Source organism: Setaria viridis, chromosome 8, assembly GCF_005286985.2.
Source record: "Setaria viridis chromosome 8, Setaria_viridis_v4.0, whole genome shotgun sequence".
Classification (NCBI taxonomy): Eukaryota; Viridiplantae; Streptophyta; class Magnoliopsida; order Poales; family Poaceae; genus Setaria; species Setaria viridis.
The window spans coordinates 29,755,734-29,771,654 of record NC_048270.2 but is presented as its reverse complement, the minus strand read 5'-3'; the positions used below and the strand labels follow the sequence as shown (position 1 = coordinate 29,771,654).

Here is a 15,921-nt window from a genome sequence, read left to right as displayed (position 1 = left end):
AAAATGCAACATCCAGATAAAACATGTGTGAAACATATGCAACATCTAGATCTACTTTGCAACATCCACATGAAACACTTGCAACATTCTTCTGAAACACTTGAAACATACGCTTGCAACATGAAGCAAACCTTAGCAGGAGGAGCACTACACAGTGGGATCCGACGCTAGGAAACGGTGCTGGAGGAGGATGGCGGCAGCCGGCGCGGCTCGTCCCTAGCCGTGGGGGAGCTCCAGCCCGCGCCTGGCAGCGCCCCGACGCCCGACAGCCTTCCTCGTGAATCTCCCAGGCGGCCAAGCTCATTGTGGGCGGAGCAACTTCTTTAGCGACCGGCGTGGCTCGCCCCCTGGCCGCAGGGGAGCGGCGGCCCGCGCCCCCGACGCTCGAGCAGCACCCGACGCCCTTCCCAGGCTCCGGTAGCGTGCGTAGATTGGCCATGGTCTTGCCCCACAGAATCCATAAGCTCACGGGAATCGGGCAAAATCACGGCAATCCGCTGCCTCGCTCGTCGGAGTGCTGCCCGTGTCGCTGTCGCGCTCACCACACTGACGCCGCTTCTCGCTGCCATGCTCGTTGGAGTGCCATGGCGTGCTTCTTATTCCTCGCCCGTTCGAGCGCTGCCCCGATGTCGTTGCCCCATGCGGCCGCTGCGTTCGCCGGAGTCTCATCGAGCTGAATGGTTGGAAATTGGAGAGAGAGAGAGAGAGTAGTTGGGAGAGATAAAGAATGAAAGTACAAAAATGTGTGGTGCAAGTTAGACCACATCATTTTATACTGTTCTAATTTAATTAACTAACAACACAAAGGTGACCGGATTCACTACGGGACACAGGAAAATCGCCATGGGCACTCGGCGAAGGGCAAAATACACTCGGCGAACCGTTTGCCGAGTGTAACACTCGGCAAACGGCACACCGCAAACTTTGAGTCGGCAAACAAGTATTTGCCGAGTGTTTTGTGTCACGCACTCGGCAAAGTCTTTGCCGAGTGGCCAGAAAATACTCGGCATCCAATTTTTGAAAAAAATAAAAAAAAACCTGTTCCGCCGCCGCCGCCACCACCGCCAGCCACCACCCGCACCAAAGAGGGATGGGAAGGGGAGGGGGCGGATCTGGAGGGGGGAGGTGGCGGTGCCGGTGGATCCGGCTTGGAGGGGCGACGCGGCGGTGGCGGCCAGATCCGGCCCGGAGGAGGGACGGCGCGGCGGTGGTGGCCAGATCTGGCCCGGAGGAGGGGCGGCGTCGGGATGAGGGAGGGGAAGGGGAGGGGGCGGTGGGAACGAGGGAGGGGGAGGGAGTAGGGGAGGGGAGGGGTTGGCCGGCGGCGGAGGGAGGGACCGGCGGCGGGGAGGGGGTGGGGGAGGGGCCGGAGAGGGAGGGGAAGGGAAGGGGAGGGGGCGGAGGGAGGCGCCGGAGAGGGAGGGGAAGGGGAGGGGGCGGAGGGAGGGGCCGGCCGGGGGTGCGCGCAGAGGGAGGGTGTGGGGGCGGTTGGTGCAGGAGGCTAGAGGACGGGTGGGGGTCTTAATTTTTATGCGGCACGGGTGGGTTTGGCCCTTTGCCGAGTGTCCTACGTGGACACTCGGTAAAGGGTTTCTTTGCCGAGTGTCGCACGTAGGACACTCGGCAAAGTTTTTTTGAAAAAAAATTAAAAAATATCCAACAGTTTCAAAAAATACCAAATTTTCACACGAACCAATATATGTTCTCTATTGACTATACAAAAAGTTTTGTAGGCAAACCAAACTCGACCGTCACTTCGACTCTAAATCTTATTGAATCCTCTCAAAGTTACTATTTTTCTTCTGAGATGCTTCGGTTTGTAATCATTGTACATGATGAAATGTGCAAAACCTTCTCAATTTTTTTCCACAGCCTCCACGTATTATATCATCACATCATGACAAATCTCATGATTTTCAGACTTTGCCGAGTGTTTTTTTGACACTCGGCAAAGCCCCCCTCTTTGCCGAATGTTTTTTTTGACACTCGGCAAAGAGGGTAGTTTGCCGAGTGTTTTTTATTTGACACTCGGCAAAACCTGATTTGCCGAGTGTTTTTTATTTGCCGAGTGTTTTTGGCTTGGCACTCGGCGAAGAGCTTGTTTGCCAAATGGTCGAAAAAAAATACTCGGCAAAAAAAATACACTCGGTAATTTTTTACTTTCCCGTAACGATTAGAGCGTCCTATGCGTCGGACGTCCGCTCCTGAGCATTACTGTTTTTCTTATTACATATCACGTCTAGGACTCAGCGAGACGTGCGTGGTGTTATTCGCGCTTTCAGCGGCGGCGCCATCATCCTCACGAACAACGTATTGGTCCCAGTGAGATCAACGCCGCCACCGCCATCAGCCGGCGGCGCCCACTCGAACTCGCGCACCAGCGCGGCGACGAAGCACCCGACGTGAATCATGGACAGCCCCGCGCCAGGGCAGTGCCGCCGCCCGGCTCCGAACGGCATCATCTTGATCTTCTTAGGCCCCGGCAAGGGACTCACGTCCTCCCCTTCGCCGCCGGCGAGGAACCGCTCCGGCCTGAACTCGTCGGGGTCCTCCGTCCACGTCTTCCGGTCCCTCCCGATCTGTCCTGCATTGAACAGGAACCGCACCGGCGTGCCGTCAGGCGGCGGCGGCGGCGCTCCGGCGGCCGCAGCGCCCTCTGGCCCGACCTCGCGCAGGATGGTTGGCAGTGGCGGGTGCAGCCGGAGGCTCTCGAGAATGACGGCGCGCAGGTACGGCAATTCCTGGAGGCGCTCGTCGGAGACCTGGCCTTTACGGTGATCGCTGGCGGCAATGAGCTCGTGGTATAGCTTCTTCTGGACCTCCGGCTCGGTGACGAGGCGGGCGAGCGTCCACTCGACGCACGACACCACGGCCTGGGTGCTGGACCCCAGGAACTCCCAGACGAGCCTCACCACCTCGTCGTCCCTGAGGGCGCGCCGGGCGCCGAGGCCCAAGCCGCCGCCGGTCTCGGAATCGTCGCTGTCGCTGGGGACGCGAAGGTCGATTAGAGAATCGAGGTACGACGAGAAGCTCCCACCGCCGCCGTCGCTGCGCCGAGACTGCCGCCTCCGTGCCTCGACGACGGGGCCGAAGACCTCGTCCAGCCGGCGGCGCATGCCGATGATGTACCTCCACTGCCGCCAGCGCACCAGCCTCGCCAGCCTGGACCTCGCTAGGAGCTTGATGTCCACGTTGGAGTGGAAAAAGTCGTGCAGCGTGCGCCGCATGACGGCGACGTCGCGCTCGCCGACGCCGTCGCCGAAGCACAGGCGCGCCATCGTCGCGAACACCGCGGCGTACACGCGCTCGCGAATGGCCACCTCCTCGCCGGCGCCGGCCACCCGGGTGGAGAGATCGGCGACGAGGGCCTCCGCGGCGTCCCGCTGGATCGGCTCCACGTGGTGGCCGAGGCGCGAGGGGTGGAGGATGTTAACGGTGAGGTTGCGCCGGAGTGCGCTCCAGAGCGTGCCGTAGTGTGCAGAGGTGATGCTTTCGGTCTTCGGCTGGCCGGCGTCAAAGTCGATGCCGAGGACGGCGTCGGGGTGGTTGGAGAAGAAGTCGGCGTGGTCGAACATCAGGGCCCGGGCGACGTCGGGGTCTCCTACTTCAATTATTACTGGCACTGGTCTGGTAGTGTGGGCATGCCTGCTGCGGGGTCGCCAGTAAGCGGCGAGGAATAAAGCGAGCACGGCGAGAACGGCGGCAAGCAACTGCATTGCTTCCATGGCTTCTGATCGGTTTCTTGCAGTGGGACCTTCTATGTGTATACTGTATATATAGATGGCCATCCAATGCGCACAAAAGCTTAGACACTCAGAGCCTGTCAGCCATGGGTAAGCTCTGTGTGCCGACGAGGGTGACCAGCTACCTTTCGCTATTAATTAAAAATTTAACTCCGAGACGTGGAATGATTGATCCAAGACGCTGTCTTACGCCACATTATTACTGCAAATCTGCGCTCCTACGTGTCCTGCACTGCAACGTTGCTCTAGTCTTACCGCACAACCTCTTCGTCTCTCATGATTAAAGCGACAGTAATAAGATCATAACAATCGTAAAGACCAAAAATAAATGGTGAACGTGCAATAGGCTACAATGAAATTCCTATTTAAAAATATATGATATCTATGTTTTGTAGGAGTGACTATATATATGCGTAGCATGCATTATAATGGGCTATGGAGCACAGTGACATAACAATATTTGACTCTAACTATAGTAAGAACTTAATGAAATGATGATATATGAAGTGCTTAAGTAGTACTCCCCCCTAACCAAAATATTTGTAGCTGTTCGCTCATTTGACCCTTCATCTTATTAAAAAATTATTGCAACTCTGCGCTCCTACGTGTCCTGCATTGCAACGTTGCTCTAGTCTTACCAAATAACCTCTTCGTCTCTCATGATTAAAGCGACAGTAATAAGATTATAACAACGTAAGACCCAAGTAAATGGGCACAAGCGTAGGCAGACACTCGGGGCCTGTCAGCCATGGGTAGGCGATCTGTGCCGGTGAGGGTGACAAGCTACCTTTCGCTACAAAATATTAGACTCCACTTAAAAGTTGCCGTGATTCAGGACGCTCTTTATTGCAAAAATCAGCGCTCCAACGTGTTCCCCACTGCAATGTTGCTTTTATCTTAGTCGTAAAACCTTCTCCGTCTTCACTGATGATTGACAATATGTTTACCGTTCATTGTTTTGGCCATTTTTTTAAAAAATATGATATTAATTGATTCATTTTTACATCTAAAAATATGTATGACTATTGTTTAATATGCTATGCATACATGATTTATAATGGACTATGTAGCGCAGTGACAACAATTTTGAAAGAACAAAAAGATGACATAAAACTCTAGTAAGAATTTAATAAAAGGACGATACATGAACATGAAGTGCTTAACTAAGAACACCTCCAGCAGTCTCCCAGTAAATAGTTACCAATAACTAGTTAATAGGGATATACTAATATCACTTTCACTGTTATTGGGAGAGTTGCTTTTACAGTCTCCCATTAATCTCATCCTAAGCCAACGGTGTATTGGGAGAGTCACCACAACTCCTCCTTTATTTAGGGAGAGTTGGGGTGAATTATATACAACATCAAACTAATTTCACTATATAGACCATGAAATATATTTTGATATTATAGATGTTAATATATTTTTCTATAAACTTGATCAAAGTTAAACAAGTTTCACTAAGGAAAGTAATCTAAAATTGATAAACTGGCTAAGATATAAATTTTGCATTTGATATTTCTAAAATATGAGGTTATTTAGATACCGGAATAACCATACCAAGTTTGCGACAAGATGCCTACATATAAAGATTGTCCATCCAATCACATAGGCCTTAATTTGTTGGCGCGGCTGGTAAGCTCTGCTCTGCCGAGGTGACAGGCTACCGATATAAATCTGACTGAAATCCCGCCAATTGTGGGCTAGTACTTTAGTGCTTTTATATTTCATGATATGATCTCACTATATGATTGGAGGCAATAATTGCTCTTTGGAACGAACATTTTAGGCAGCATCTTGGACCCTCGCATCAATATGCAGTTGATTATGCGTGGTGCTTGCTGGTAGCCCATGGAAGGTCAAATTGGTGACCGAAGATAATCTTGTTTCAAGCACTACAAAACATATATATGTACTATATAATGATAAATTACATATCCAATTATATCACTACTACGAAAATGATTTGTAGGGCACCCATTTTTTTCTAGGGCACTTACAAAATGCAGGGCTACTGTAGCATTTTGGCCTGCCCCTGTAGAAGCATTTGCAGGGGCGGTGCCCGCCCCTGAAAATGGAGGCTATTTCCAAGGGCGAGTGATGCCGTCACTCGTCCCCGGAAATGCTCTTTTCAGGGGTGGGTGATGCCATCACCCACTCGTGGAAATAGCCCCATTTTCACGAACGGGTCGCCCCATGGCCTGTGTGACGGAACCGCCCAAATTAACTTGGCTAAAATGCACTTAAGTCGCCTGACACGCGATCATGCACTTTAAGCAAGTCAACTCAGTCGTCCGTCAGATTTCATCCGATAAACCACTTACACAGGATCGAGAAGCATTGCTCACACGAAGGTGAGTAGCATAGAGGTTACAACATTCCCATCACATTAACATAGTTCAACATTTATTACATCAGAGTTTCCAAAATTCAAACAAGTTTGCAAGGTTCAACCAGACGAAGCAAACAAGCGGAAGCTAAGCGTCGATACACGATATCATGATGAAGCCGATCATGACATCAAAAATCCCTGCCCTCGCCGTCCGAGGAGGGATCCCACTCGACTGTCCAGCCCGGAGGGAGCTGGGTAGGCCAAGTGGTGCCAGCAGCCAAACTATTAACACCACCTGAAAAGTTAAGCCACAACAAGGTTGAGCAACTAATACTCAGCAAGACTGACCCGACAGGTGATAACTACTACCACGAAAATCTAGACATGCAAGGCTTTTTGGCTTTGGGTTTGCTTTGCCAAAAGCGTCTATAGTCGATCCTTACTTTCAATATTTTAGCTCAAGTTCTACGTTCTTTAACAAGTCTAGATTAGCAATTTATACTAAGCAAGCATAGTTTCCAAATAATTAAAGAACAAGCATCAAGATTAATATCATCATCATGTTCCATCTTTACTCAGTGCAGAATAGCGATCAAGCAGTCTCAAACTGTGAGAGGCAGACAAATCGATTCGAATTTATTAACCATGCATGACGAACCTAATCTCACGACATCCACGCACCACGAAGGGTCGCTTCATTTGCCAGCCGTCCCCATCAATCCCCAGGCATGTGTCAGGGCCAAACTTCCCTTGGCATGCAATGCTCCACAGTCCCGGCCTCTTGCTGCACTGTGACCGCACTTGCACCCACATGATGCACCACGGAAACCTCGTTCCAGGGACAACAGGAGTATAAGCCACGCCCTAGTTCAATCAGGTACTAGGCTTTCCTATCCCATACTAGGTATGAGATTAGTACTTTCAAACACTTGATCACGAACGCCGACACGTTTCGACCTTAGTTCATTTTCATTTAGACAGACGGGGCAATCCACCGACCACCAAAACAGTTCACAAGGCCCTGCCCTACCCGTCGTCCTTATGGTTGTAACATAAGTAACAAACAACTCCTATAACTCGCGAGTGATAGGAAATCACTCGACTTTTACCGTGCCCTATTAAGCATTGCATCTACACGACTTATCATGCTAGTGTTCAGATCAAAAGGGTGCTAAGTTCATGCATCTAAGGTGTCATTCAACTCCTATAAACATAAATGCACAATCATAAGTATCAACATATTGCATAGTTTAAAAACAGTGAAGCATGCATCGGGGCTTGCCTTCCGGAAAGGTTAGCGATTCCTTGGGGTCTTGATCTAGCTCAGGCTCGCCCTCCAAGTGATGAAGTCCTGCAGCAGGTTCTTCCTCCGGTGCAGGGTGGAGCTCATAGGTTCCATCGGCGAGATTAGCTTCTACACGACATGCACATGCAGGAGTTTAGTTTCAACCAGACGCGAACACGAACGATGCACGACAGGGATTACGGTAGAAAGGAAGTTGCCTATAGGCCACATTCACCACAGAGTTGGATATATCTATTTAGCACTTTTCTTCTATTTACTATGATTTAAAAGGCCTAAACAAGGGATAAAACGATAAGATATTATTTACAACAGTAACATGAGCAAACTTATTTTTGTAAGAAACTAGACAAAATAAGGATTCCAACAAAAGTGATTTGGTATTTTTCTGATTTTTCCTCGATTTAAGATGCAACTTCCAAGTTCCTATCAATTCAAAACGAGTTAAAAGAGTCGGGTCAGGAAAAACTTACGATCTGACCCTTAGACTTAAGGAAAAACTGTACCAGGATCCTCAGATTTAACACAGAGAAGTCCTCGAAATTTACACAGATACCCTCGGTCAAAAGAAAAAGACACAACCGAGCCCTCGGGTGAGGCGGACAACACTTGGGCGAGGCGGACAGGGTCGAGCGAGACGAACAGGGGTCGGCAGCTCACCTCCAGTCCTATGGACGAGGTCTTGGGGTCGGGAAGAAACAAGCCGAAGTGGAACAGTTGAAGGTGGTAAGCTTCGGGCGGCGGTGATGTTCGGCGGTGCTCCGGCGGCGGTGGTGCTTCTCGTGGACAACAAGCAAGCTCTAGAGCTGTGTGAGAGGATGGTGAAGCGGTTGGTGGTGTCGGCCAAGCGCGGGGTCGGGCGAAAAGGGGAGCTCCACCGAGAGCTCAGGCGGCGGCAAGTGCGGTGGAGAAGAACAGAGCAGGTATTGTGGCAAAGGCAGCGATGGCGAAGGGGACTCGGGTAAGAGGCTTTGGTACCTTTTAATAGATGCGCGGAAGTGTTCGGAGGAAGGAAATGAGCTTGAGCGGGCGAAAGGATAAGATCGAGGGAGAAGGAAGTGCTCTGTCGCGGTGGCGATTGGTCGGCGCCTCCATTGGCCGAAGAAGCGGAGCTCCAGGGACAGGATCCTCCGGGCATTGGGCAAGGGAGATAGCGTCAGGCAAGCGCGGTTTTGCCGGGCAGGAGGATTGGCGAGGTCGAGCGTGTGTCTGGTCGCATCAAGCGTCGGATTGGGGGCGGCGGCTCGGCCGGTGCCCGGTGGTGGCGTGGCGTGCGAGGGGAAGGGAGACGCGGGCGCTGGTTGGGCGAGCGGGCGAAGGCGTGGGACGACAGCGGCGTGGCGGCTTTTCCGGCGAGCGGGCAAAGCTCCGGTTGGCGGGCGTGGATGCGCGGCAGCGGCGAAGGATGTGCTCAGCCGGCGATTGGCCAGCACGGCGCTCGCCCCGTCTTGTCGTGGGCGCGGGTTGGGCGTCGAGGCTCCCGTTCTGTCGCTCCCCCGTCGGGGATAGGGCGCCGGCGAGCTGCCGGTGGACGGCGGCCACGCGGCGGGCGACGCACGGGCAAACATGCCCGGGCACGCTGGCGTCGAGGCAAGGTCGGGCAGCGCACACTATCGACTTTGGGGGGGGGGCACTCCTCACGATTTTCAAACTAAACATTCGAAAACCCCTTAAGCAAACTTGTAGCACTGTGGTTGTAGTTCAACTTTATTAAAAGTATTTGCTCAGATTTTGAAAAGATTTCGGGGAACACCTTCGCCAAGAGGCGCATTCGGGACGGTTTCCCAGACTTAGATCTGGGACGTCCAGAGGGCTGAGTTGACTATTTACCCAACTTCAACTTGAATTCCAGGACTTAGGTTGTTTGCAGGGTTTTATAACACTCCTATTTTGATTCTTATTTTTGACCTTCTCCCTCTCTGAATTAGCCAAAGGGTCTTTAACAAAAGTTGTTTGAAATTAAAAGTTTTACAACTCTTATTTGGGCAAAAGATTTAAGTTTGTATATAAAGACTCAAGTTTTAAATTTAACTCCAAAAAGAGCTTTTTAGGGTCAAAAAGGACATTTTACCTCTTTTGCTTAGTGACTAACAACTTGTTTAGGTTTAAGTACAACTAATTAAGGTAGAATTGTTACAGCTTGCCCCTAAAAATCCTTTTCCAGGGTGGTTGATGGCATGACCCACCCCTAGAAATAGTCGCGTCAAAATAGATTCATAACTTTTCCATATAATCTCGGATGAAGACAAACTTTATGTCAAAATTTTATAGCTCGATGAGATCTAAAATTTTGTAGCTGACAAGTTTTTAATTTAAGATTGTTTAATAATTCAAACTGTTATTATACGTTCTCTAGTTTTGAAATCTAAAGTTTTTGAATTTTCAAATGACTTTGGCTATAGATAAGCTCTACATCAAATTTGTAGTGTTTTACGAGACCTTAAACTTTGAAGTTGACAAGTTTTCAATTTAAGATTGTTTAATACTTCAAAATGTTATTGTTACGTTCTATAGTTTTGAAATCTACAATTTTTGAATTTTCAAATGACTTCGAATATAGAGAAGAAGCTCTATATGAAAGTGGTAACTCTTAATGATATAGAGCATATGCGTGAGTATATGTATATGTGGTCACAAACATACAAGTTCTTCACTTGATGTTAAGGATTGGATGGATTAAGTTTAAAGGATATATTTTTTGAATACAAACTTTTTCATACGATCTAAAACTTTGTAGCTGATAACTTTTTCATTCAAAGTTGTTTAATAGCTCAAAATGTAATTCTAAGCTCTCTAATTTTGAAATCTTAATTTTTTAATTTTTCAAACGACCTCGGATGAATACAAACTTTATATCAAAGTTTTAGATTTAGTTTTTCATTTGAGATCATTTAATGGTGTAAAAATGTGTTATAAGTTCACATAAGAAACACAAAGGCACCACGTCATCGATCCGCACCACCCAAACCAAGCACTCCTATTGGCTGAAACTCCCATCTCTCTCCACTCCAACCAGTTATTCTCCTCCCTCATCCGGTCATTCCTTCTTCCTTTCCTCCACTCTCTCATTCTTTCCCTCTCCTTCTCTCTCCTTATCCATTTCCACAGGAGCGGCTGGCTGGCACGATGCGGCGGTCCCGTAGAGGCACGAAAGTCGGCGGGGCCCGGCCTCCAGCGGCGGCGCAGCGGTCTCTCAAGGATGGCGTCGCGGGCTCCTGCGGCACGATGAGGCGGCCTCCAGTGGCAGCGGCGGGACCACGGCCTCCGGCGGTGTGCGGGAGCCCTGCTTCCCCAGCCTCCCGGAGGCGGCGCACGGGGGGCTCAGCCTCCCCGGACGGATGCGGCGCGCGGGGGCCCACCTCCCCAGCTGGAGGGGGTGCACGGGAGCCTACCCTCCTCGGCCGGAGGTGGTGCGGCCACATTGCGGCGCGGGCCCTAGCTTCCTCGGTCGGCGACGTGCAGGTGTGCGGCTTTCTGTGGGGGCGCAGCGGCTGGTGGAGTGCCAACGACACGCGGCTTCCGGCGGGGGTGTGACGGCTGGTGGAGTGCCGATAGCGTGTGGCTTCCCGTGGAGGTGCGACGGTTGGCGTGGGTGCGGCTGCCGGCGACATGCAACTCCCTGGCGGGGCCCGGCGGTGAGGCTCCACGTGTGGCTAGCAGGCGGCGAGAGCGCGAGGTAGCGCAGATCCATGGGGGAGCAGCACCCGTGAGGGCCCGACAACCGGCGAGGCGGTGCACAGGGGCTGGTGGCCGGCGGCACGCCCCGCTGGCAACTTTTCAATTTTTTAATATTTTAATCGATTGCCAGTGGTGGGTGATGGAGTGGCCGACCCCTGCAAATGGCATGGAGTGGCCGACCCCTGCAAATGCCATTTGCTGCTAGGGTGGACCACCGCCTCACCCGCTACAAAGGCGGATATTTTACTTACTCCTGCAAATAGCTATTTGTAGCTGCGAAAAGTAGGAACGGGTAGCGCGCCCGCCTCTACAAATGCTATTTCAACCACCCTTGAAAACCCTTTAGTAGTGTATGATGATATTGATTGTAGTTCAATGTACAAGGACACCACTCTTCTAAGGTGCGATTATTGCCATCGAAAAGATTTTTTGAAATAAAGGAGACGGGCAATTGCACAGCCGCAACAAGGGTCATTACCGACGGAATATCAGTCAGTTGGCAAAACTATCTACGATATGATTTTGCACATGGTTTTAGGCCCAAGTGTCTATGCTGAAATGTGTTTGTGTGTGGGTGAGGTGGTGGGGGTGATGTAAAATATCATCATTGACAATCAGATATTGCAGATGTTTTTTTTTCTAGAAAATCATTTGTAATAAATCACACAGCTCTGCTAAGATGTGTTTCGTAGCTAGATTTATTTTTGAAATAAATCTACAATACATAATAGATGTTTCTTTTGCATAAATCTCTCTCAGATGTATATAACTATTGAAAGCAGTTCACCTAAAAACCGGGTAATAATATAGCTATTGTTTTGTCGTTATGCTGAGCTTGGTAATGAGATTTGTTCGAGGTAATATATCATATCAACCATCGTGTTTAATTAGTAAATCTTTAAAATGTTTGCAACTTTTTTTGCCTACCTAAATGGAGTTCGCACAATTATATTATTGTATGATGGTATCTTCACCTCATGTATGTTGACACAATCTTAAATATCCCTCCGTTCCTGTGTAGTGTATAAGCGCACACGGATATAAAAATACAAACTTTACAATTGTTTACCAATAATTTAGTCAATAATTGATTTTTTATTTTTGTAATGTAAGGAAGTGAGCTTGCCTCAACTAGTTAGAGTGGGAGGTATGGTCGTGCATTCTAACCACCCAAGTTCGACGCTCGAATTTGGGTGCCTATTTCTTCTTCTTAAAGAAAAATCGCATAGCTTCTCCTAGGTTGATCTAATTTTTGTAATGTAAACTTGATATGGTTGAATATGTAATCAATTATACTCTCCAATAATTATAAGTTTATAATCATAAATAATATAGTATAAGATAAATGAATGGTCAAAATCTTATTCAGAAAACCATACCATGTCATGTCACGTCTTATAAATAGGAATAGAGTGAGTAGTATTTATATATCTCACAGCAATACTAACTACTGAAATCATTTCCCATGATATGATGCATACCTTGGTTCTTAAATATATGGCCCATTGGCTTTTTCCAAACTAGGTCTATCATCAAAAGTATTTTAGATTTAATGTGTAGATTTATCTATTTGTATAAATATTTTTAAAAAATAGAAATATTCAACTGAATAAAATAATTAATGGTGTATCATACATTTAAGAACGGAGATAATAATGATGAAGTATATTCTACCATGTCTTTTGGTCCTTGCGTACAAGGATACTGATGCTCTGTTGCATGATTGGTTCTCCATGTGTCAAAGTTGATGACCGTAATTATATTCCTAAAAAGTTGAAAGCCAAGGACAATTATAAAAGCGATTCATCGTTGTATTATATATGATGACGTGTGGGCTCGATCGAGTCTTCCACCAAACGGGGAGGTGTAGGAAGAAGAGCTGCCCTCTCGAGGAGATGGGCATGCGAGTGCAGTATACAATACTTCAAATTGTAGATCATTTTAATATTTTTAGATTCATATATTTTACTATACATCTAGATATACACTTAATCTAGATATATACTTATGTCTAAATATGTAAGTAAAAATTATGAATCTAAAAATATCAAAATGATTTACAATTTGAAATGGAGGATTACAATTCGGAACGGAGGGAGTAGCTTGTAATATGTGTCGATGTGGTTGAGTTAAGGTTGGGCCTACGGAAGCAATGGCCCCACATTCGAAAGACCGCAGCAAGGGAAGCAGATATCATGACCATCACAATGGCCATCGTTTGGCCGCAGTCGAGATGCCGGGTCTGTGAATGCACATGACGTGATAAATTTCATTGGCCTGTGAATCACAATCCCGAACCCTGAAAGATCGCAGGAACTCAGCCTGAGCTGGGGGAGACGAGCCCACATGACATGAATTTCCCTAACCACTGCCGTTTATTCTATCTTCTTTTATCATGCGTGCTGACACATGCATGGATCACGCCAACAACCGTGACGCGCGCGGCGCCATGCGCGCTCTCAGCGGCGACGCCATCACCTTCAAGAACAAAGCATTGCTCGCCGTAAGGTCAACGCCGACACCGTCAGCCGGCGGCGATCATTCGAACTCGCGCACCAAATTAAGTGGCCACGAAGCACCCGATGTGGATCATCGCCAGACCTTCACCGGGGCAGTGCCTCCGCCCTGTTCCGAACGGCATCATCTTGATCTCCTTGGACCCCGGAAGAGGGCTCATCACGTCCTCCCCTTCGCCGCCGGCGAGGAACCGCTCCGGCCTGAACTCCTCAGGTTTGGTCCACGCCTTCGGGTCCCTCCCAATGTCCTCCGCCATGAACGTGAAGCGCACCGGCGAGCCATCAGACGGCGGTGCTGTTCCGCCGACGGTCGCGCCCTTAGCTTCGAAGACGTCGCGCAGGATGAATGGCACCGGCGGGTGCAGCCGGAGGCTCTTGAGAATGACGGCGCGCAGGTACGGTAGGTCCCGGAGGCTGCGCGACGAGGCGAGCGAGCGTCCACTCGATGCATGCCACGACCGTCTCGGTGCCGGCTCCCAGAAACCCCCAGAGGAGCCTGACGATCTCGTTGTCCCTGAGCGCGCGCCGCCGGGCGTCGTCGGCGGCGTCGAGACTCTTGCCGCCGGCCGGATCGCCATCGTCGTCGGGGACGCGAAGGTCGAGGAGCGAGTCAACGTACGAGCTGATGCCGCCGCCGGCGCCGCCGTTGCTACACCGAGACCTCCGCCGTGCCTCGATGACAGGGACGAAGACCTCGGCGAGCCTGCCGCGGGTGCCGACGAGGTATCTCCACTGCCGCCAGCGCACCAACCTCGCCACCCTCGAGCTCGCCAGAAGCCTAGCATTGATGTTGTAGTGGAAGAACTCGCGCAGCGTGCGCCGCATGGCGCGCAGGTCGCGCTCGCCGATGGCGCCGTCGCCGAAGCACAGGCACGCCGTCAAACCGAGCACGGCGTCGTACAGCGCGTGGCGAATGACGACGACGGCCGCCTCGCCGCCGGGTCCTCCCCGCCGGGCGGACGAGCGGAGGTCCGCGAGGAGGGCCTCGGCGGCGTCCCACTGAAGCGGCGCGAGGCCGGCGAGGCGCTAGGGGTGGAGGATGCCGGCGGTGAGGTTGCGCCGGAGCACGCGCCAGAGCGAGCCCTAGGGCGCGCTGTTGATGCTCGTGGTCTTGGGGTACCCGGCGTCGAGGTCCACCGGGAAGGGCACGGCCGGGTTGTCGGAGAAGGAGTCGGCGTGGTCGATGATCATGCGCCGGGCGACGTCGGCATCCCTGACCTCAATTACTGTTGGCATGATCCTGGTATTGCCGGCGCGCCTACTGCCTCGACGGTAACCGGCGGCCGCGGCGAGGCCAAGGAAAACGATGACACAACAATAGATGGGTGACGGACATAAACATCCATGCCGGACTGATAACGCGACACTTACAAGAATTCGTCACACTATGGCGGCTAGTAGCGACAGTAAGGCTCCAAGCACGACAGGAAGACACAATCTGTTGAAAATTCACGCAAAATGGACAATATTCAGCGGCATCAGCATACAAGGCACAGTTCTTAGGATCCACTTATGCACCGCACAGCAAAACAATATGGAAATGCTGGGCACCCCCGAAGTGCAAATTTTTCGCGTGGTTGATACTACAGGACCGGGTGTGGACAGCTGATCGACTTGCGCGACGAGGATGGCCGCACTCACCAAATTGCCCTTTATGCCGAGTACAACAAGAGACAGCACATCATCTCCTGACACAATGCAGATACACAAAGCGAATATGGAGTCTTGTTGCCACTTGGGCCTCGCAACACAACCTACACCCTTCGGAATGGCCCCCAACCGGCAATGCTCTAGAGTGGTGGATGAATATGACTACAAGGACCGAAGCTCCTCGGAAAGGAGTTTGCTCCATGAGCCTGCTGATCATATGGGAAATTTGGAAGGAGCGCAATCGACGAATTTTCAACCATCAAGGGATGGCCGCAACCTCACTGCTGGCACAAATCAAAGAGGAAGCAGGCACATGGATTTTAGCAGGGGCGAGAGCATTAGCGTTCTTCTTATCCAGAGAGTAATCGGGTTAGGAAAAGGAAGAATTCTGTAACTCTTTTGTAACAATTTGTAATTATCTACTATCTCAATGAAATAGGCACTATCCCGTGCCCATTCATTCAAAAAAAAAAGGAAAATGATGACGACAAGGGCAGCCGTGAGCAACGGCAGGGGTTCCATTGCTCTCGTCTAGCTAGAGCTCCGTCCTTTGTACTTAATCAGTGTACTGTACGTAGTATTCCAAATGTCTTGTGTCCAAAAATGGGTACATATAGGTTGCCAATTATGCTTGCAAGCTCGTGCAGCCACGCGTGCCTGAACAAAAAAGGTTAAGCTCCAGCCATCAGGCAGGCCAAA

At 50.1% G+C, this 15,921-nt stretch overlaps 1 protein-coding gene and 1 pseudogene across 1 annotated transcript; both read right to left on the bottom strand.

The window, feature by feature from the left end:
* Positions 1 to 2,140: 2,140 nt before the first annotated feature.
* LOC117866894 (cytochrome P450 89A2) lies at positions 2,141 to 3,802 on the bottom strand. The gene has a single exon (XM_034751187.2). It carries the CDS (start codon positions 3,786 to 3,788, stop codon positions 2,247 to 2,249), a length of 1,542 nt encoding a protein of 513 aa, XP_034607078.1. The 5' UTR covers positions 3,789 to 3,802; the 3' UTR covers positions 2,141 to 2,246.
* A 9,456-nt stretch (positions 3,803 to 13,258) lies between these two features.
* Positions 13,259 to 14,808, bottom strand: LOC117834466 (cytochrome P450 89A2-like; annotated as a pseudogene).
* Between the last annotated feature and the right edge of the window lie 1,113 nt (positions 14,809 to 15,921).